This window comes from Silene latifolia, chromosome 4 (assembly GCF_048544455.1).
Source record: "Silene latifolia isolate original U9 population chromosome 4, ASM4854445v1, whole genome shotgun sequence".
Classification (NCBI taxonomy): domain Eukaryota; kingdom Viridiplantae; phylum Streptophyta; class Magnoliopsida; order Caryophyllales; family Caryophyllaceae; genus Silene; species Silene latifolia.
Window position 1 is genome coordinate 37,178,543 of NC_133529.1, and position 23,930 is coordinate 37,202,472.

The 23,930-nt window shown below is 34.9% G+C and overlaps 1 protein-coding gene across 1 annotated transcript; it reads right to left on the minus strand.

Moving 5' to 3' along the window:
• Positions 1-6,354: 6,354 nt before the first annotated feature.
• Positions 6,355-17,656, minus strand: LOC141651391 (protein FAR1-RELATED SEQUENCE 11-like). Its single transcript, XM_074459106.1, has 5 exons — positions 17,610-17,656; positions 16,188-17,145; positions 15,849-16,097; positions 14,975-15,551; positions 6,355-6,764 (listed from the first exon to the last, which is right to left on the minus strand). Exons 1-5 carry the CDS (start codon positions 17,654-17,656, stop codon positions 6,355-6,357), a joined length of 2,241 nt encoding a protein of 746 aa, XP_074315207.1.
• Positions 17,657-23,930: the final 6,274 nt, after the last annotated feature.

The following is a 23,930-nucleotide window of genomic DNA, read 5'->3' on the forward strand; positions in this document are numbered from 1 at the left end:
GTCCGTCAATTTTTCAAGTAATTTAATTAACTCGTAACATTATACGATTAATTAAATGATCAATTAAGAGTATCGCCCTATAGGTATGACCTAGGGGGTCAACTGATCACCACCGTCACACGACAGTAATGTCAAACTCTAGTCAGCCAATCATTACCGATATATGTTGACCAGTTGACAGTAACAAAATTACTTCCCAATTGTATTCTTCAAAATGAGATTTAATAATGATATTTAAATCATGTGATCGCACTATTGTTGAGGACACATTTCCCAACAGGAGAAACATTGCACTACTCTCGATCTTCCATATGGGATGTGGATATCACGGTTGTTGCAGATTAAGAGAGTTATAGGTCGAGAGAGTTATGGTGTGAGTGCAAAAGACGGTATGTGTGACCGTGTGATTAAGTTGATAGGTCTCAGGTTTGATGGACCCGAATTGGTCTTTGCTAAGAATGTTTAAAAGAGCTCTAGTGATGTTGGATTGGTGGCTATGGAAGCCAAATTGGATGTTTTTATGGGATCTTTGATGGCTAAGTTTGAGGAGCAGACCACGGCATTAGCCACGGCCATGTCTCGGGTTGGACCATCACGGTCCTCGGATGGTGGCTTGGATAGTACTCGGGTTTATGCGTGGATGGACGGGGTTGATAAGAGGCTTACGGCTTTTGAGAGGGATTTGGTGGCAATCCGTGAGGAAGTGTTCCAACACGGTCATCATCTCTCTTACCTTACTAGTCAAGGGGGTGCGTTGGTCAGGGACGGAAAAGCAATGAAGGCCGATCAATCTCTTACTTTGGAGGCGACAAAAGGCTTTGTCTTTGAAGGTTCTTAACTTTGAAAGAAGCCTTCAAGCTCAAGCCACATTTTTGCGGAGCTCATTTGATCGTCTTGATGCTTTGGAACATCGTACTCGTCCCAATTACATTAACCCATACAAAACCCGTCAAATTTAGCCTTGCCTTACCCCTCCCCTGTTTTCGCACTTTCCCTTACTAGCCATAATTTCTTCTGTTTTTCTAATGGTGTATTTTGCATCCTAATACTCTCTACCATTTGGCCCATTTTGGCAAGCTACTTGTGGTTATGGCCCAAGTAGTTCTAAACATGTTGTTCATTCGGCCCATTTGGCATAGACATGTTTTCTTTGGTTTGTATGCTATCTTAATTCGTCGGTACTTATGTTTATCTATGGTTTATTAGTTTCTTATATCGTTCTTATCTCTTGTCTCGTAATATATTATTCTAGTCGTTTTATGTTTGTTCTTATCTTTTCGATGATGTCAAGAGGGGGAAAGAACGACCATGGTAAGCATTTACCTAAGCTTGCTCCTTGTCAAGACCAATTGTCTCTTAAAGTCCTTTAAGTTTCGATCTTGTGTTAATCGTTTGATCTTGCATTGATCTTTATCTATAAAGATGACGGTATTATATTGAGGGGGAACTATTTACTTAGTCACAATTTTAGGAGACTTGCCATCATCAAAAAGGGGGAATTTGTTGAACCATATTTTATATATGTTTATGTTTTGATGATGTCAAGAGTGCTTTACTTTTTATATGCTCGTTGCGCGTAATTGTTTGTTTAGTCCCTTCAGATTAGACTTACTATTTGCCAAGCTTAAAGAATTGTAATGAAAGTATACAAGACTATATTATGATCAAACCCTCAATTACGGATCAAGATTTTGCAACATTGTGGAAGAATTATTCAAGTTTCATGAGAAGACGAATCTCGTTTAAAGATTAATCAAGCTTGAATGATGAAGTAGCCTACACTCGAAGATCTCCTAAGAAGATTAGAATAGTGTAGGTGATTATCCCGTAATGGTAACATATGAGTGGATTTCTTACATTGGTTAAGTTATAGCTTGACATCTATAACATTACTTATGTAAGAGCTCAATGTTATAGCTCTTCTACTATAACATTGAGATGCTGAGTTTGTATTACACACGACTCAAGATGTTTTCAAATTGTTTTTGAAAAATGTTTTTTTTTTCTTTTAAATTTTCTAGCAAAATTATTTATTTAATAAGGAAGCCCATATTCATATGGAGTGTGATTTTATTTTAACTTATAATTAGTAATTATGTTGGATCAACTTATGAGTTGAGCCATATTACTAATTAGGGTTTTAACAAGGCATACTCTTAAACCTTAAAATCTAACCTAACTTCAAGCTAGGGTTTTCACGAAAAACGAGGCATATGTGCCGTGTTTATTTCGTGTAAACTTAAGGAATAAAAGTTGTTATTGTTAAGATTTTATCCTCTAGAATTATCTTAACATATCTTTTATATTTAGCTTTATATGGTTATTTATGTTAAGGATATTCTTGCTATGGAAAATCTTATCATATCTTAAGATTTAAGGAAAGAATAATAGGAGAATAATTTATAAATTATATTTTGGAATACTCTCAATTATCTCTTAGGGTTTTAAGGAAAGAAATATCAAAGATATGATTTGTTTACATATCTAATATTTCAGCCATTATGGTTTCGTGTAAACCGTGTGCCATGCTCCTTCCTTTATTATAAATACTTTACACTTTGCAACATTTGAAGGTAAGACTTGTAAGCATAATTTGATTTTATTTTTAAGAGCAAAAACCGTGTGTTTCAAACAAGAAAACCGTTTTGCAATTTTCGAAAAAGGTCGTGTGTTTATAAACTTGTTCATTCGTTCTTTCGTTATCGTTATAAGATAATAGTGCTTAATTAATTTCTTACTCGTTCATTAACGTGAACTTTTAGTATAATCATTAGTGCTTTCTTATTAGCGTAAGTTAGTCACTCGAGTATTTAACGGTACTCACTTGAGTTACAACTAGGGTTAGTTGTACGAGTTGGGTTAGTAAATTTGTAATCCCAAGAAAGGTACTAAATTTATTAATCGAGAATAGTGGACGTAGGTTTCGATTTGTGAAACTGAACCACTTCAAAAATCCGTGTGTCTCCCTCTTTCGTTCGTTTATATTCGTTATTTAGTTAATTAGTTAAAGTTTAATCAATAAACTTTAAATAATTAATTATACAATTACAATCGAAAAAGTAGCTAAAATTTTTAATCCTCAATTCACCCCCCCCCCCCCTCTTATGTATTTTGGATCGATATACTCTTCATGGAGGCTCAGACCGAGCTTGTTAACTTCCTTCCTCTCCCTTCAAACATGAATTTTCTCTATTGGAACTGTCGTGGCATTGCCCGTCCCTCCTTTACCACTCACCTCTCCTACCTTGTGAATGCCCATAAACCTTACATTGTTATCCTCTCTGAAACCTGTGTTACTTCTCCCAACTCCGTGGCTATCGTGCATGGTCTCCCTTTTGACTCATGGGAAATCCTTGACCCTGCGGGATTCACTGGTGGAATTATCATTTTGTGGAATGCTAATGATGTTGCTATCACTCTTGTCAACAAAGCCGAATAGATGATAAACGTGGTGGCTCAGGTTTTTTCTTCTAAACTCGTTTTTGTTTTATCTGCCGTTTATGCAAGTCCCAAGTTTAGACATAGAATTAACTTATGGAACGATCTAAGTGCCCTGTCCCTTAACCTTAACTATCCTTGGGTGTGTATTGGTGACTTCAACGAAGTAACTGGACCCTTAGAAAAATTAGGAGGCCGAAGCATTAAGTGGAACAGAGTGAACCTGTTTAAGTCGACCATGGATTCTTGTAACCTGATTGACCTGGGGTTTTCTGGGCCAAACTTTACGTGGACAAATAAGAGGCGTATTAACCCCATTTTTGAGCGCCTTGACCGTGTGTGGGTTAGTCAATCGTGGCTTGACCATTACCCGAACTCCCATAATTACCATGTGACCTGCTTATCCTCTGACCACTGCCCGATTATTCTTAAATCTTCCATTCCGGACTGCCATCAACCAAAATCCTACAAGTTTGAGTCTTTCTGGACTAATGACCCCAGCTTTCTCCCAACAGTTGAGTTTTCTTGACTGTCCTCTAGAGACTGCGTTCATGCCAAGCTCTCTTCCCTCAGTGTCGTCCTCGGTGACTGGGCTGGGAATGTCTTTGGTAACATTATCAAAAGGAAAAAGTCCCTTAATTCCCGTCTCCTTGGAATACAACGTGAAATATGCCATCACCGCAACTCGGCTTTTCTCAATAATCTCAACGACTCCCTCCTTAATGAGCTTAATCATATATATCCTCGATTTGGAGCACCTTTTTTGGAAGGATCGCTCCCGTATTAGCTGGCTTGTGGATGGTGATAGAAACACATCCTTTTTCCAGAAAGCTATCACCTTGAGTCGTAGTTTCAACCGCATTCTTTCCTTGGTCGATGATGTCGGCCTTACCATCTCTGGTCATGACAACCTCTCCGCTCACATCACCAATTTCTTCGCCAAATTGTACACCTCTGAGAAATTGTTTACCAATCATGTGACTCAGAACCACCACTCGCCCATTACCTCCTTTTTTGTCCCTTCCGAGGATGAGATTCGTCTTGCTCTCTTCTCACTTGGATCTAAGAAAGCCCCGGTGCCAGATGGTTTTCATGATGGATTCTTCAATAAGTGTTGGCACATTGTTAAGAGTGACCTTGTTCCTGATGTGACTCATATTGGTGCACATTTAGTCCCCGAATTAACCTCGTTCCCATGCTTTCTAGCAACTATTAAGGTCATTTCTTATCTTTAGTTCCCTATTTTGCATATTATTTGAGGTTTTGTGTCCTTGGTAGTAGAGGATTTATAGTCTTGCATTTATGGAGCAAAATGAAGCTAAATGGATCGCATCTAATGACCAAGCATCGAAGAGGGGACCAATACTAAAGGCCTAAGCAAATAAATCAAGAGAAATGGGCAATATTGAAGATCTCCACGACCCTAAATCAATCCCCACGGATTGTTAAGAAGTCAACATAAGAGGAGGAACCCTGCCCCAAGATCCGGGCGTCCCGAGCTCAGGACGAGCATCCATGCCCAAGATCCGGGCGTCCCAAGGCTCAGCTCGCGCGAATCCCCTTACAGACCAGAGCATACTTCAAGCCATGACGTGCGTGTCCCTGGGGAGTTGCTACTCAGGATGCGCGTGTCCCTACGGGATTTGCAAATCATCAAGCTTCTCTTAGGGTCTTAATCGTCATTTAAGCCCTTAGTAACCCTAATCCTTGCACTTAATTTTAGTATAAATACCCTATTGTACTACCAAGATGAGCATCAACCTTAGAATTAAGTCCCAATCTCATTCTAATCTCTTAATTTAGTCTTAATCCATGTTGTAATACACATTTCAATATTAATCACATCTTAATCTTTCCTTAATCTCTCAATTGTTCTTACTTTTAGTTGGTTAATTAGAAGATTATTTGGAGTTTATTGGAGGATTGACAACTCTCCAACAATCATCAAGTTTCCTTCTATTATTCTTTGCTTTATTATTTAGATCATGTCAAGTTGGTATAATCCCTTTTACCTTTGCTTAATTATTGTTATTTACATTACTTGTTCATCATGTTTTGATTTGTTAATATGATTGACATCCTTATTAGCATGTTAAACTTGATCATGAGTGAGTATTTTCTTAAGCTAGGGTTAATGGGGAATTAGGGGAATCAATCATGGGATTAGATCTATGCTTAATTTAATATGCTTTCATAATTAATTGCTTGCTTTTTGTGATTTCAACCTATGCACATGTTATGTTTGATGAAATGCTAGACTATGAAACCTTGCATTTTTTACCCATCTCTTATCTTTTCAATGAGGCTTGTAAGATATAAGACAACTCAAGCCTTGTTATACCATGCATAAAGTTGAATAGGAAGAGACTAAGTCGACTTGTAGGTGTTATAAAGTCTTGATCGACTCGGCTCCGGGACCTAAATCTTCCTAGGAATTGTAAGATATACACTAACTCGATTCCATCACAACAATAAGTTGCTTGTATCTATTTGAGAACATGTTTGTATGATCTATTTCCATGATTCCTTTATGAACCCATGCCACCCTAGTGCCCTTAATCAATTGTTTACAAACCCTTTTTATTGCTTTACTTGTTTTCATTAATATTGTTGATTAGTTTAGATTGCATCTCATCTCAACCTAAATTTGTGACACCTTAAGACATAACTAGTTGAAATTGAAATCTTAAATCGATATCCGACCTTTGCTTATCACTCTACTAAGAGTAGTTTGTAAAGATATAAATATTGTTTTGGTTGAAAGCTTTAACGAGCAATAACGACTACACACCAGTTCCATTCATCCAAAGCATTTTCCTCACAAAGTGTATGCTTGAAAGTATTAATAAAACTGCTATCACCCTTATTCCAAAAATCCCTTCCCCCCAAACCATTACTAACTTCCGACCCATCAGTCTATGCAACACCACTTATAAAATTGTTACCAAAATCATTGTCAATCGGCTGAGGCCGTTGATGCACAAGATTATCTCCCCCAACCAAGGTAGCTCGATCCCTGAAAGGGGAACTGATACTAACTATATCATTGCTACTGAAATTCTCCACTCCATGCACACTTCTAAAAGCAAGCGAGGTTGGTTCGCTCTCAAACTTGACCTTGAAAAGGCTTTTGACCGTCTCGAATGGGATTTTATTTTTTCCTGCCTCTCTCATGCCCAAATTGATATAGATAAAATTTCCCTCATCATGAGCTGCATCTCCTTCTCTTCCACCCGGGTTTCCTTCAATGGGACTATTTTGCCTAGCTTCTCCCCCTCTAGAGGCATTAGGCACGGTGACCCCCTCTCCCCCTATCTCTTCATTATCTGCATAGAGGCTCTCTCTACCCTCATTAGAGGTGGCAAACGGGTCAATCGGATCAGTTTCGGTTCGGGTTCTTTCGGATCGGGTTATTTCGGTTTATCTTTTTTTTCAATTTCAGTTCGGTTCAATTCAGGTTGAATTCAGTTTTCACTTTTAATCGGTTGTAGATATTTCGGGTCGGTTCAGGTTCGAGTTGGGTCAATATCGGTGCAAATAAGGTTCGAGTCAGGTCAATATCAGAGCAGATAAGATTCGAGTCAGGTCATAATCGGATCGGATGTCAAGGGATTAGGTCTTTATGCAAAAGATTCGATATAATACGAATAATTTTTTTAAAAAAAAGTAATAAATAATGTTTTTTGTATAACTACGATATAATATTAATTCATTGACGTCAAAGGGGTGACCCTGATGTACAAAAAGACACCATAGATGTGACGCCTAGGTACATTCGGATCATTTCGGGTTTCAATGTTGGGTTTATGTCATCAATGTACGGGTTGAAATTGGTTCAGATATATATCGGTTCGGATTAAAACAATTCAGGTTGAAACAGTTCGGGTTCATTTGATCTTGGGTCTATTTCGAATATTACAAATTCGGTTCGGTTTCGAATCAATTCTGGTCGATTCAGGTTTCGGGGTGAAGTTCAGTAATACCTTTCGGGTGTACGGTCAAATGTCGATTCAGGTATTTTCGATCGGTTTTTCGGGTTCGGTATACTTTTGCCAGGTCTAACCCTCATCCACCAGTCGTGCTCAGACATGGATTGGCCCCCTTTTCCCCTCGGGAAAGAGGGAGTCTCATTCTCCCATCTCATGTTTGCTGATGACATCCTCTTATTTGGGCGTGACTCTGAGCGTAATTTGTGTGCCCTCCAGGACACTCTCCTCAGCTTTTGTTCCTCCTCGGGTCAGAAGATTAATTGTTCAAAAAGCAAAATCATTTTCTCGAGGCACACCCCTATGGAGGATATCAATATGTTTGAGACCTCCCTTGGAATCAAGACCACCACTAACCTTGGTACCTACCTTGGGTTTCCTCTTAAGGGAAACAAACCCAAGAAGTCTGACCTCTGATTCATCATTGAGGCTATTCAATCAAAGTAGTCAAGCTGGAAAACCCGCTTTCTGTCCAAGGCGGGTAGACTTTGTCTTATCAAATCTACCTTAAATGCCATCCCCTCTCACATCATGCAATGTATCCGCCTCCCTGCCTTCACCCTTAGTGACATTGATAAATGTGTGCGCACCTTTCTTTGGTCGGGAACATCCTCTCGGAAACTTCACCTCTCAAACAGGGATCTTGTGACCCAACCCTTGACTCTTGGCGACCTCGGAATTAAGGTTGCCCGCCCCCTAAATGATGCCTACTCCACCAAGCTGAGCTGGAAAATCCTCTTTGATAAGACTTCCCTTGCCTCTATTGCTATGCATAGCAAATATTTGTTCCCGCGTCAGTCATATTTTAGGAATGGTTCCCACATTTGGAAAAATGTGGGTATCGGTGCTCCTATTCTTAAGAACCATCTCATGTGGTCCATTGGAGATGGGTCCTCTATTTGTCTTTGGACTGACAATTGTTCTACATTAAGGCCCCTGAGGAGTGCCATGACCTCTAAATATGAATTCTAATGGTGCTATACTCAACTCCATCATTTCTAATGGGTCGTGGATCTTTGACACTACAAAAAAAACGTTTCGATGCGACGGACACATTGCAACGGAAGATTAACCCGTAGCAAATTTAAACCTGCGACGGATCCTGCGACGGACCTCAGAATCTGCGACGGACTTGCGACGGACTTTCCGTTGCAGCCTATTTTCCAAGACCGCCAAATTTTCTGACATGGCGGGAAGGTCTGCGATGGAATTTCCGTCGCTATATTAAAATAATATTAAATTCTGCGACGGAAATTCCGTCGCTGCATTAAAATAATATTTTTCCTGCGACGGAATTTCCGTCGCAGACATTTTTTAGTGTCCACCTGTACACCTCTTAACACGCTGGAAAAATAATATTATTTTATGCCTGCGACGGAAATTCCGTCGCAGGATTTATTATTATTTTATTTTTGCGACGGAAAGCCCGTCGCATGCTTTCTTTATACGGGCAGCAGCGGATCCCTTCTCCTTCATTATCACTCTTTAATTATTTACCTAAAAATTCCCTAAAACCCGTCTCCCTCAATCCCACCACCACCACTCCCACCACCACCACTCCTACCACCACCCTACTCCCCAAATCACTCCTCCTATTTCTCCTTTCTCCTTTCCCTTTTCCCCTTTCTTCTTCTTTCCCCTTTCTTCTCCTTCCCCTTTCCCTTTTTTTTTTCTGTTGCCACCGCCGCCGCTTGCTGCCTACCGCCGCCGCTCCCTCTCCTTGTCTCCTTCTCTTAATTAATATAAGGTTTGTTTAATTTATTTTACTATTTTGATTAATTAGGGTTTATGGTTATTGTTTTGATTAATTATGATTAGTTTAGGATGCTTAGTATTATTAGGATTGTTTAGTTTAGTTGAAAGCCAATTTAGGATGTTTAGGATTGTTTAGTTTAGTTGAAAGCCAATTTAGGATGTTTAGTATTATTAGGATAGTGAAATTTAGTTAAAAGCCAATTTAGGATGTTTAAATCAATTTTATAATACTTAGTTTAATTAAGTTTAGGATTGTTAAAATAAATTAGTTTAATTAATATTCAATTTAGAATGTTTAGGATTATTAGGGTAGTTTAATTTAGTTAAAAGCCAATTTAGGATGTTTAAATCAATTTTATAATCCTTAGTTTAATTAAGTTTAGGATTATTAAAATGATTTAGTTTAATTAAAAGACAATTAGGATATTTTGGATTATTAGGGTAGTTAATTTAGTTTAGTTAAAAGCCAATTTATGATGTTTAAACCAATTTTAGGATGCTTACTCTAATTTTGCTTAGTTTTATAAGGTTTATTAGTAATTATTAAGTTTGTTTTGATAAGTTGTGTACATTTGTGTCATGTGTATTTTTTTTACAAATATTAATTCATCTTATGCTTGTGTTGTGATTGTTAATATATTTTTGACCTAGTACCCGTTCAGGGATTACACATTAGGTGTAATTCTTGAATAGTCCCCGTTTTGGGACTGTCTTTGAATCTTTTATGCCATTTAGGTGGTAAATACTCAATTTTTTTCTTGATTGTTATGAGACAAAATTTGGTTGACATTTCCTTTAATGTTCTCCGAATACATATGTAGAGTGAGAATTCATTCTAAATAATGTATTTGGAGAACTGTAAGGAAGTGCTGCCGAATTTTTGTCTCATTACAATCAAGAACAAATATTGGGTATTTACTAATGGTATCAAAGATTCAAAGATGGGTTTAGGTTGGAGAGATAAGGACCCCAATACTGAAAGTATTTTTTTGCAGGTTGTGGTTGTTGTTGTTGTTGTTGTTGTTGTTGTTGTTGTTGTTGTTGTTGTTGTTGTTGTTGTTGTTGTTGTTGTTGTTGTTGTTGTATGAAAGATTCAAAGATGAGTTTATGAATGCTCTTACCATTTTTATTAATAATTTTTATTTACTAATATATATGTATATTTGCAATGAAGAGATTAGAACGAAACCGGATGTATGAAAGGTTGGATTCCAATAAAAAATTAAGGAATGAATTCGTAATAGGGGTTAATAAATTCATTGATTATGTTAAGCAACAAGACGAATTCATTAGAAATAAAGAAATTAGGTGTCCATGTAGTAAGTGCAAAAATAAAAAGTTATTAGTTGAACAAGAAGTACGAAAACACCTTGGTCTAAAGGGTTTTTGTGACAACTATTATGATTGGGTGTGTCACGGAGAGAAATTCCCCGTTGAGGAAGAGGAAATGGCAATGCCCTCTGACAATCCTTATAGGGATATGGTAGAGGATGCGTTGCACGATAGCATTGATCAAATTAGGGAAGAAGCTCTTAATGCCGAGGTGGTTGATGAACCTCCAAATCCCAATGTATTAGCCTTTTTTCAAATGTTAAAACGTGCCGAGAAACCTGTCTACGAGGGATGTCGACTCTCATTGCTACAGTCGGCTGCAAGGCTTGTCACTCTGAAATATGAATTCAACTTAGCCCATAAATGTGTAGATGGTTTCACATCACTCATGGGAGACCTTCTTCTTCAAGATCATATTTTGATGCGTAACTTCTATGAAACCAAAAATGTTCTCAAAGCTCTTCAACTTCTTCATGAAAAGATAGATGCATATTTTAATGGACGTATGCTTTTTTGGATGGACGACGCTCTTCTTGACAAGTGTAGAAAATGTGGTAGAGCTAGGTACAAAAGTGCAAAGAATGCAAATGGCAAAAGGGTCCCCGAAAATTTCTTAAATTATTTCCCAATAGGGCCACGTTTGCAACGAATTTATGCCACAAAAAACCTCGCGGAACAAATGCGTTGGCATTATGAAAACCTCCGAGTTAGTGGGACAATGTCTCATCCAAGTGACAGTGAGGCGTGGAAACATTTTGATCATCTTCATCCTTCTTTTGCATCTGAGCCTCGGAATGTTAGACTTGGACTTTGCACCGATGGTTTCTCGGCTTTTGGGCCATTCGGGAACTTGTATTCATGTTGGCCGGTGATGCTTACACCTTACAATTTACCACCCTGGCTATGCATGAAAAGACAATTTATGTTCTTAACATTAATTATTCCTGGACCAAAGAGTCCCAAACAAAACCTTGACGTCTATTTACAGCCTCTAATTCACGAGTTGAAGCAATTGTGGGACACGGGATTGTTTACATATGACGTGTCTGGGAAACAAAACTTCGACTTAAGAGCCGCACTCCTATGGACGATCAACGAATTTCCTGCTTATGGCATGTTATCTGGTTGTTCAACTACTGGTGAGAATGCATGTCCATGTTGTACGAAAAAAGAGACTAAATTGACTTGCTTCAGCATAGCAGAAAATGGAGTTGGTTTGATTGTCATAGACAATATTTAGACACTGATCATACTTTTCGCAAGGATAAGGTCCACTTTCGAAAAGGAAGAATAGAGAACGATGTTGCTGGAACGAGGTTATCGGGCGAACAAGTGTGGGAATGTGTGAAAGATTTACCAAAAATCGTGGATGCATCTGACCATGAATTGAGAACGGTTAAAGCGAAACGAATTGGGTGGTGGAAACAAAGTATTTTTTGGGAGCTTCCATATTGGAGCACACTACTAATTCGACATAACCTTGATGTCATGCATATTGAGAAAATTGTTTTCGAACAACTAATTCACACGGTGATGGATAGAAAAGACAAGACAACCTTGAACCCAAATGCACAAAAAGACATGTTACAACTTTGTTCAAGGTCGCGAAAGGTGGATTCAGTCGTTTTGAAAAAGAGCGAGAAGAAAGTGTTGTGTGATTGGATATGTAATTTAAAGTTTCCAGACGGCTATGCTTCAGATTTGAGAAGATGTGTCGATATGAATGAGTTGAAGCTACATGGCTTGAAAAGCCATGACTGTCATGTGTTTATGGAGCGTTTACTGCCGGTTGCTTTAAGGCACCTTCTCCCTAAAAATGAGTGGAATGCCATAACTGAGATTAGTCAATTTTTCAGAGACTTGTGCACTTCATCAGTACAAATTAAAAAAATAACAAGTCTCGAGAAAAATATTGTCGAGAGAATCTGCAAATTGGAAAAAATACTTCCACCTTCATTTTTTAACTCAATGGAACATCTGCCAATTCATTTGCCATATGAAGTGAAAGTGGGTGGTTCTGTGCAATATAGGTGGATGTATCCTTTTGAGAGGTAATATCAATATCTTTTACGAAGCCTTTTAAGTTTATTACTTAATTTCATTCATTCTTAACCAATTTTTTTGTAGGTTCTTGAATCATTTGAAAAAAAAAATTGGAAATAAAGCTCGTGTTCAAGGGTCATTATGCAACGCATATTTGCTTGAAGAAATAGCAAATTTTTGTTCTTTTTACTTTGAAGATCATATAGACACACAGGCAAAAGACCTTGACATAGGTCAGAAAAAGGCGAAGTATTCTACCTTGCCCGAGCTATTTCAAGATCATGAGGGCACTACTTCTGAAAAATGTCGTGGAAGATTTTTGGAAGATAACGAATATGAACGTACACACCTCTATGTTTTATCTAATTGTGATTCTGATGAGTTGAAACGTATGGAAAGGTAGGTGAAATTTTTTTAAATTTTAAACGTTGTTTCAAGTAAAACATGCAAAAATTAATTCAAAACTTAATTCGGCATTTTTGAATAGGTTGTTTGAGGATTACATCAAAAGAGAATATCCTGAGGTTTCTATGGCCGAGGATATTTGGAACAAATTTGAAACAAAATTCCCTGACTGGCTTAGAGGTCAAGTAAGTAAATAATATATATTCTATAATGCTTATTTAAATTATATTATTATTTGGTAAATAATTGGTTCATTATCATTAATTCTAGGTAAATAATTTAAAAGATCCAGTTGTAGTTGCCTTAGCAAATGGACCTTCAAGAAAAGTAAGAACATGGAAGCGTTATTCCATCAATGGATACAAATTTCGAGCTTTCATTGATGGGAAAGATTAGGAAAAGTCGACAGTTAACAATGGAGTGTGTGTGAGTTCGACTGAAGGAGCTGACTACTATAGAACCCTAAATGAAGTTGTTGAGTTGTCTTATACTGGCGAGAAAAACCCTTACAACATTATTTTATTCAAATGTAATTGGATAGATAACTCAGAAAGAGGAATGCAAGTACATAAGGAATATAAACTTGTGGATGTTAATCGGAGCAAAAAATTTCCAAAATATGACCCATTTGTGTTAGCATATCAAGTGGAATAAGTTTGCTATGCTCCTTATCCAAATATCAAAAGAGATAAAGATCAGTGGTCAGCAGTATTTAAAATAAAGGCAAGATCACAAGTTGATGCTCCTACTGATGAATCTATCTTTCAAGAAGATGTTAATAATGGTGATACAACATTAGTAATAATTGAAATAGAAGATGAGAATGAAAATGTGGAGGAGGAACAAGAAGAAATGCAAGGAGATGAAATGTAAGTACAGAATGATGATATGCAAGAGGAGGAAGATGAGGAAGAGTTAGGAGAGGAGGCTTTGAAGAAGTATTTAGAAGAAGATGATGAGGAGGATTTTTTAGATTCGCTTTTTGAACGCAACGAAAACACTAATTTAAGTGATGATGATGATGATGATGACAAGGATTTATATTAGTTGTAGATGTTTTGTACCCTTTCTTTCAATCTTATTACTTTGTTGGTACTATTAGTTGTAGATGCCGTATGGCTTAATTTAATGAAATCTAGTTTGTTTTCATTCAATCTTACTTTTTATTCAATCTTATTTTTTTTACTTTGTTGCTATTATTTGATTACTTGACCGAGAGGGAGGGAGTACTATTTAATTTCTTACTTTGTTGCTATTATATGATTATTTGATTTTTTACTTTGTCAATTTCTTATTTTGTTGCTATTATTTGATTATTTGATTTCTTACTTTGCCAATTTCTTACTTTGCCAATTTCTTACTTTGTTGCTATTATTTAATATTTTATTTTGTTGCTATTATTTGATTTCTAACAACGGTTTTTCTAACGCGTGCCCTAAGGGCACACGTTAATAGTTGATTAGGCATAGGTTAAGCATTATCATTAGTTAAGATTCCTCCATTTACCTTAATTATCTTTTATTTTTCTCTCTCCCATATATTCTCTTATCTCCCTAAGATTTTCCTTCCTTTCTCCCAAATATTGCTTCTCCCACTTTGGTTGTTGTTATATGCCATTAAGTTTGACTTTTTTTTTTTTTTTAAGAAAAAAATCTACCTCGTACATAACTGTTCTTAATCAACTACAAATACAATTAATTAGAATATATTGACAGTAAAAAAATAGTAATGGAATTTATTGAACTTAATTGATGAAAGTCATAATCACTTATAACAATTTTCAAAAACTCAAATAAAATTGCAAGAGACAAAAAATAAAATTTCAAAAGATACAATTAAGTCTCTAAATTTATTCTACTCCTTTAAACAAAAAATTGGATTTAAGCCTTCTCTTGTTTGGGAGTCTTTTCTCCTCTTCTTAGCATCAACCGGGACAGTATTTACATGAATGTTTTCCTTTTCTGGACATGTTGTAATTTTATGTCCGGGCTTTTTACAAAAAGAACAATTTCTACTTTGCTTTTGTGCAGCTTCTTTTCCACCTATTTCGCGCCTGAATTTCGGACGACCTTTAGTTTTCGAAACCGGAGGATTATGAATGTGATTATCCTCGCCCAAATCAATGATTTCAGAACCCAATACTTCACTATCTGAAACTGTTTGGTTGAGTGGCGGAACGATTACCCTTGTATGGAACTCATCACGACACCATCGTAAGGGTAAATATCTCACTGGTATGTCAAAACGGTCTTTATGTATGAACACAGATAATATATGTCGGCAAAGAATACCCCAAAACTCAAAAAGCTTACAGCTACAACTAATATTGTCGCAATTCCAAACGACAATATGCTTCTGTGTACGTAGCTGCTTATAATGTCGAACAATGAAAACATGAGTGTGATCCAAACATACCGTATATTGAGTAGCCCTGTCAAACTCTTCTTGAAACTTTTTGAAAGAAAATGATATGAAAACTTTATACACTTGCTCTTCCAACGGAGATGAAGTATGCAAAGAAGATCCTCTATATGTATCCAACATGGTATGGTGTAGTTGAGTTTGCCCAATATCCTCAACTGCTAGATCAATCTATAGGTGTGCCAGTTGATAAGAAATGAATTAGAAATGTATCAACATGGATAAAAAGAAAATACTCTTAAAAGTGTAGAATAATAACAGACTTCAAATATTTACCTGGCTGATAAGCTAAGTCAAACATGATCGTGAAGATGTAAATCGTTTCACAAAACTGTTGACGCTCTCACATCTTCCCGTTGTGGTCATACCACCAAAAAAATAATCATGAAGGTAAGCCGACACCCAATTTCGCCTGATCTCATATAAACCACGGACATGCTTATTTTCTTGTAAATTAAACTTTGATACCATAAGAGGCCATTCTTGTTCAAAATCATCAATATTGTCCAACTTATAAAGCCTATAAAAATCAGAACACCAATGCGAATATTGATTTCTAAGAAGAGTCGTAAACCAAGAAGAAAATTTAGATGTGATATGCCATATGCAATAAGCGTGTTTTGTAAATGGCATTTCTATGGAGATTGCTTCTGACATCCATGGATCCTGGTCAGTAATTATTGTCAATGGCGGTTTCTTCATCAGTGTAACAAAAGTCTAACAACAAGCAAAAAATACGTAAGAAGTATATAAAACAATATAACTTTACAACATAAAAAAAAGTGGATATCTATAGAATATGTGTACCTTCATCAACCAACAAAAAGTAGCTTTACTTTCTTTTCGGAGAAGAGCACAACCAAATAATATGGTTCTCCCATGATTATCAATGCCAATAAAAATGCCAAAAATCATGTCATATAAATTCACCCTATAAGTTGTATCAAACCCAGTAGAGTCTCCGTAATCTTGATACAAATCAAAGCAGTGAGCAGGCGACCAAAATATATTCTCCAGCATATTCTCATTGTCAATAGTAAAATCAAATTGAAAGTTAGGGTTCTCAGTTTTGGCGCTCTTACAAATTTCAAGAAGATCCATAGCGTCATTGCCCAAATTCTCTTGTCGCTTTCTACTAAAAAAATTATGAACATCTTTCTTTAAAAATGGTAAATCGCCATACTTCACATTTTTCTGGAGCTCCATCACTCGTATTATTTGTCTGACTGAAAGACCAGCATTTTTATACATCATAAGTTGTTGCTCATCTTCTTTAGATATGGAGCGATAAGAAGGAAGAAATCGCACTTGAGTAGCTGACAAAAGTTGATGGTTATGATGTGAATTAAATTGGGTAACATGCCACTCTTCGAGAAAAATGTCACAAGATTTTGTAAGAGTTATACGCATAACAGCGTTACAACCACACCTCGTTGATGGTCTGTTTCGCTGCTCCTTAGACGGCTCTACCATTTTCACTCTTGGAAATCCTTCTCGATGACAAAAAAAATCTCGCCTAACCATTTTTCCATTCTTAGTTTCAAACCGACCTCTACGAATTGAAAACCCATTATCTCTAGCGAAATTCTCGTAAAACAAATAAGCCTCCTCTTCACTTAGAAAACATTGACCAACAAAGGGTTCAAAAGAGTTTCTATCAATATTTTCCTCAATTTCATTTAGTTTAACAACTTCATTTTTTTTGAACTGGCGTATTTCATCTTCTGGTTCATTGTTCAAGTCAAAAAACCGAATTACATTTGACCTGCAAACACAAGTTTTTATTGTATAATTAAAGTATCAATCATTTGCTAAAGAAATGAACAGTCGTAAGACACGACGTCACACCAACACCCAACATGACATCCTATATACTTGAAATAAATTAGCAACATGACAACCAATACATGTTTGGCATGCAAATTACGAAGTATATATTAGGGCACCTCCTCCCTGTAAATCAAAGCAAGTTTTATCATATCGAAGTCGACATATACAGGCTATCTTGACAAACAAGGAGCATTTCTTCCCTAAAACATTAGTGAATTTATACAAATTTTTAATTTCCCTGTAGACTGATCTAGTTTTCAAGATTTGTAAACCGAAGTCTTTGATATTAGACACTGGTTTCTATGAATTTGCAACCATCTTTTAGAGGTCTGCAAGAACTGGACGAAGAAGGATACAACAATTTATATAGGACACAATACGTAAAGAAAAACCACATACCTTGCGGAAGGAGAGTCTGTTGCATCAGAACTGATTAGATTGCTCATTGTTGATTTTGGGTAGATGAAAAATTGATTTATGGAGCATAAAATTGGTATAAGTTTTATTGATGCAAAACTTCTGTAGAAAAAAATTTAACGGTGGGAGAAGCAATATTTGGGAGGAAGGAAAGAAAATATTAGGGAGATAAGAGAATATTTGGGAGAGAGAAAAATAAAAGATAATTAAGGTAAATGAGGGAATCTTAACTAATGATAATGCTTAACCTATGCCTAATCAACTATTAACGTGTGCCCTTAGGGCACGCGTTAGAAAAACCGTTCTAACAATGTTGAAGAATTTAGTTGGTTTTTATGGCGTCGAGGAGACGAAGACATGGTAGTAATAGTAATGCAGGAAACCAAGGACATGAAAACGAGAATGAAGAAATACCAGCAGGTCGTCAACAAGAACAACAAAATGTGCCAGTTGACAAAATTCATCTCGATTCTCTTGAGCAAGATGGCGTTTGGTAAGTATGTTATTTTTTCGTAATTAATTATTTTTATAACGATTTTTATATATATATATATATATATATATATATATATATATATATATATATATATATATATATATATATATATATATAGAATTAGGATCACATGAGTCTACCCTATCTTTTTGAGTCCGTGAGTCCATGATACAATATCATACTTTATATTAAACAATATCACAGGTTATATTTTAAAAAAAAAAAAAATTGAAAAAAAAATTTGAAAAAAAAAAAAAATATTGTTTTGTAATACAATATCACAAACTTACATATTTAAAAAAAAAAAAAAAAAAAAAAAAAAAAAAAAAAAAAAATCGTGATATTGTTTTGTAATACAATATCACAAAAAAATATCACATCTTACATAAAAAAAAATGAAAAAAAAATCGTGATATTGTTTTGTAATACAATATCACACGTTATACTAAACAATATCACGACTTACAAAAAAAAAAAAACTTTTTCGAAAAAAAAATTGAAAAAAAAAATTGAAAAAAAAAAAAAAAAAAAAAAGAAAAAAAAATCGAAAAAAAAATTTGAAAAAAAATTTGAAAAAAAAAAAAATAAATCGTGATATTGTTTTTTTGACTCAAAATACAATATCATATATTATACTAAACAATATCACATCTTATATATATATATAAAAAAAATATAAATATATATAGAGATAGGTTAAATTTGGTTGAGTCCATAAGTATTACCATTTGATTTACAAGATGAATGGTTGAGATTAAAACAAAAAAACACTCACCCAACATGCAATTAATGCTTTGTCTCCCATAATTTCAATTACCAATTTTTCTAATCAATTATTTTCTCTTTCCTATCAACTAATTTATTAAATTAATATACTATCATCTATATTTCAATTATCAAAATATTATAACGAAATTTCATACCCGCGTAAAATAAAAAAAAAACTTTTTCGATTAAGGCGAAACAAAAAATTTATTATTTTGCTCCGACGCAATGGTAATAAAAAATTGAGTTTTCGAAATTTTGAGTACGACTAAAAAAAGTTACACCCTATTTGCTTGAAATTAAATTACAAAACTGTTTTACTTGAACTTAATTAATTAAACTCATATAATTAATTGGATTCGAATGAAAGGCTAGGGTTTGAACTAAAAAACTTGCTTTGTTAAAGTTATACACGCCACATATTAAAGTTACACCTGATATTCAAATTAGATAGACATGTGATATTGTTACACAAATTCAAATTTGGACATATACAAAATGACCAAAGGACTAAAGTTACACCCATCAAGGATAAAAGTTACACTCGCAAAGCACTAAAGTTACACTCGTAATAAATCAATAAAGTTACATAAACTTGTGCTAAAATTACAAAAATTCAAATTAATAAATTCAAAATTTTATATACAAAATGACCTTAAAATATTAAAGTTACACTCGTGAAAAATTAAAGTTATACTCATAAAGCACTAACGTTACACTCATGAAGCACTAAAGTTACATAACTTGTGCTAAAATTACAAACATTCAAATTAGTAATATTCAAACTTGTATATACAAAATGACTTTACAAGATTAAAGTTACACTCGTAAAGTACTAAAGTTACACTCTTACAAAACTGAAGTTACTTGATATAGAACTGAAGTTACACACTACTTGAAGTTACACCCTTAAAAGAATAAAGTTACACACTATATAATTGAAGTTACAACATTCATCAACAATCATCAATCTAAATCTCACATCTTCATCGACAATCTATAACACCAAAGACATATCAACATCTTCATCATCAATCAATATCGCCAACGACTTATCATCATCATCATCATCATCATCATCATCATCATCATCATCATCATCATCATCATCTCCATCTTCATAAAAGAATTACAATTAATAATTAAAAAATTTAGATATAATTCATCAAAAAAAAAATCATACAAATCACTATATTTTAAATTATCAAACCATTTTAAATACCTAAGCAACGATTTCAACAAAATCCAACAAAAATTAATAAGAAACAAACACAAACCATTATATTTCGAGCACAATCAATCAATACTGAATATTTTGAAAACTCAATGGTATATAAAAATATCACAAACGGGCTCGAAAAAAATAATAAATTTGCTTTTATTTTTCGAGTCCGAAAAATTTCAACTTTTTATGAAGTGGCTTTTATTTTATGCGGAAATAAAATTTTTGATTTGGTTTGAAAATGAAATAAAAATGAGAGGTAATTGAAATTATAAGAGAAAGAATAATTAGTGTATGGAAATTTGACAAACAATTAATTATGCATAGGTAGTGTGAATTGTGTGTCTTTTATCTTTTAATCTCAACCATCCATTTTTTAAGATTCAATGGCTTAGATGAGGACTCATGGACTCAACCTAAAATGGTGGACTTATAGGATTTCAACAAAACAACATTCAACAATATTGACTCAAGTAATTTGGCGAGGCGGAAGCCTCACCAAATTCCTTCATTAATCCTTCATTAATGGACTAATTAATTATTCATTGGGGTGAAAATTTCATAAATTTGATTTCAAAAATTTCTCACTAAAATATTAAATTCATACACATTATCTCTCTAAAATATACAAACAAAATTTGTTTCCTGAAAAATCTTCAATAAATTGATGATATCGGAAGTTTCGCAAAGCGCATCAATTTGTTCATTGATTGTTTTGATCAATTTGTTCATCGATTTTGATTTAAATTCAACAAGAACGTAATTTCGGAAGAAAAATCGATTAATTTTGTAATTTCATAAATTTGATCAAATTTGAGTATATTCATATTTCTGTCAATTCACTCATAAATTGATGATACTTACTCAAATTGATTTTTGACGTTGAATTTGACCAAAATTTTGAGCGATTTCCTACTACTTACTAAATTGTTTTTGACGATTTTGCAGCTCTAATTCCTATGGAGATTGTAGATATCACAATGACTGATGATAATAGTGTTATTGAATCAGGTATATCGTTTTTTATGTAATTTTTGTAAAATCTCATGTTTTCTGGTTCAATTTGCATTTGTCAAAATTTCTGCTCAATATTATATCTCAGTTTTTTTGCAAGGTTTAGTTTAGGAATTGAGTTGAATTTGTGAATCTTAGGACCTAATTGTGTGACTGTAACAGTTGGTTGAATTGTTACCGTAAGAGTTTATGAATTGAGTGGATTTTGTTGTTTGGTGAATCTCAGGCCTTATTTGTGAATCTCAGACCTAGTTTAGTGAATCTTAGAGCTTGTTTTGTGAAACTTGATCATCATAGGTGGTTAGAATCACATTTTCTACTCTTTTACTTATTTTGTGAATCTTAGACCTTATTTTGTGAATCTCAGACCTTACTTAGTGAATCTTAGCAAATCATGATAGTGTGATAATTAATCAAAACATAATATTCAGAAAACTTAAAAATCTTGTAAATTTTCATCACATAAAATTTCGCAGGTTCATGGCTATCAAATTAACTAAACAACAACATTCAAAACTAAAATAAAATGAAAAGCTGAAAAATTAAGGAAGATATTATATTTGTTTAGTTTATCAATCACCCCTATTTGTTCGAGGCAATGCACATAGAGCAATATTGATATAGCTATAGGTGCACCATTCATCTGCATCAGCGAGTGATCTTCCTGCGTGTTTAGATGAGTATGGGACTCTTCTACATAATGGAGTGTAGTTAAAATATTTTGAATCAAGCCTTGATGCTACCCATAGAAAGGGCACCTGAACTCGGGAATAGGTAGCCAGCCATTCAGATCTAGTACACCCAAATTGCTCGAACTTCTCCTGCAACTTAAAAGCCTGTTTGCAGCTAGTGTCATTTGTGCAAATTGAATTACTACTAATCCCATGAAATGACAAGTCTGCCTGCACATAACAGGCACCAAAGACTCTATTTCATAACCTTGGCTCATTAAACAATCTGCCAATTTAGAGAGGTCGGGACAAACATACTTCCCTTTTTGATCCATATAACCTGGAACATTCGCCAAAACACAAGTATAGGGGAATACAAATAAATGAGACATTGTGTGCAATAGGGATTTTTGAAAATGTTTTACAGAAGAGAGAAGAGAGGTTATTGGTATATACTATTATGTTTCACAACTTAGATATTTATAGGCCTGGTATTTGGCACAACTGTCAACAGTGCCTGTTCACATTACCCATATATTAAATTTTTTGATTTAATGCTTGATTGTTCAATGTCCTTTTCTTGGGAATGGAAGTGTTATTAACAAATCAACAAAATATTCTCATACATACAACCTGACCTTTTCTTAAAAGAGAATTCATAATCTCCACCAAAAATATTTTAATTATTTGAACTAATAATCTGATACTTTATTTAGTGAATCTCGGACTTTATTTGGTGAATCTCAGCCTTTATTTAGTGAATCTTGGGCCTTATTTTGTGAATCTCTGTTGTTAAACGTTACTGATGCAATTTATTTATTTCTTATTGTGTGAATCAGAGACCCTAGTTTGTGAAACTAGGAGGTTATTTTGTGAATCTCAGTCCTTGTATTTGTGAATCCTAGAGCTCTTTTTGTGAACCCTTTAGAGGAATGACCTATTCTGATCTTTTCCTTGCTCAGATAATATCCTCAGACTTTATTTGTGAATCACAGACCTTATTTAGTGAATCATAAACCTTGTTTTGTGAATGTGAGATGTGACTTTGTGAACCTTTTATCTTCTTAGGTATTGATTCAAATGTCAACAACAACTCACAGTGTAGTGTGACGCCTCGTGTTGGTTGTGGTGAGGTTCCTCGTCAGGATGGTGAGGGTTCTACTGCTATCTTAACAACCCCTACAATGCCAACTATTTCCACACCTACTACTTTGGTAACTTACACACCGGGTGGGACTGAGCAATGGATAAGTAGGATTGAAGAGAAGTTTACACCCGTGCTTGGCAAAACATTTGTGGACTTAGAGTCAGCGATGTTGTTCTATAAAATTTATGTTATTGCTTGTGGGTTTGAAGCAAGGAAGTCTTAAACTAAGAGGTTTAAAGATGGAATTATTCGAACAAAATGCATGGTTTGTCATCGTCAAGGTTTTAATAACAGGAAAAATCGTCCTCCCAAAGCTGATGCAAAAACAACTGTTGAAACTGGTGATAAAACAAAAGCTGGTGCAATAAGTGCAAATAGAAAAACAAAATATAAACTGCTAAAACAAGTACGAAAAAGGTTGGAGTTGCAGGTGAAGCTGAGAGCTCCAATAAGCAAAGTGGTACAAGAATAACTAAAATTAAAAGGTGGGGTTGTGAAGCAATGATAAAATTCGTGTTCCATGAAAATATGTACAAGATTGAACAATTCCGTGAGGGTCACAATCATCCAGTGACGCCTGTCAAAAATAGGGAATTTGAGAAACTTGCTCTTAATATAAATCAACTGAACGAATATCATAAGCAATTGATTATCCAAAATTCGAGATTGAATGTCGGGGCTAGTTTAACATACAAATTATGCAAGGAACAAGCAGAGGGTTTCGAAAATGTTGGAGCTACCCTTACGCAGTTCATGAATTTCCAAAGGGAAGTAAAGTGTCTACTTAATGGCAAGGATGGACATATGTTCATCTCTCGTTTAGAAACCCTCCGAGAAACAAAAGGGTTGGTATTTTCATATGAAACAGAGATCTTGTGACGGTGCTTTGACAAGAATTTTTTGGACAAATGCGGATTCTATCAGATGTTACGCATTGTTTGGTGATGCTATTTCATTCGATCCAACCTATGGAACGAACAAATATAAC

Excerpts from the sequence above, each read along its gene's own strand:
- LOC141651391 (XM_074459106.1), bottom strand. The coding sequence starts at position 17,656 with ATGAGCAATCTAATCAGTTCTGATGCAACAGACTCTCCTTCCGCAAG. Across the intron at positions 17,146-17,609 it reads ACAGACTCTCCTTCCGCAAG|GTCAAATGTAATTCGGTTTT; the intron begins GTATGTGGTTTT and ends TTGTGTTTGCAG. Across the intron at positions 6,765-14,974 it reads AGAAGCTGCACAAAAGCAAA|ATAATGAAGAGATAGGGGGA; the intron begins GTAGAAATTGTT and ends GCCTCTATGCAG.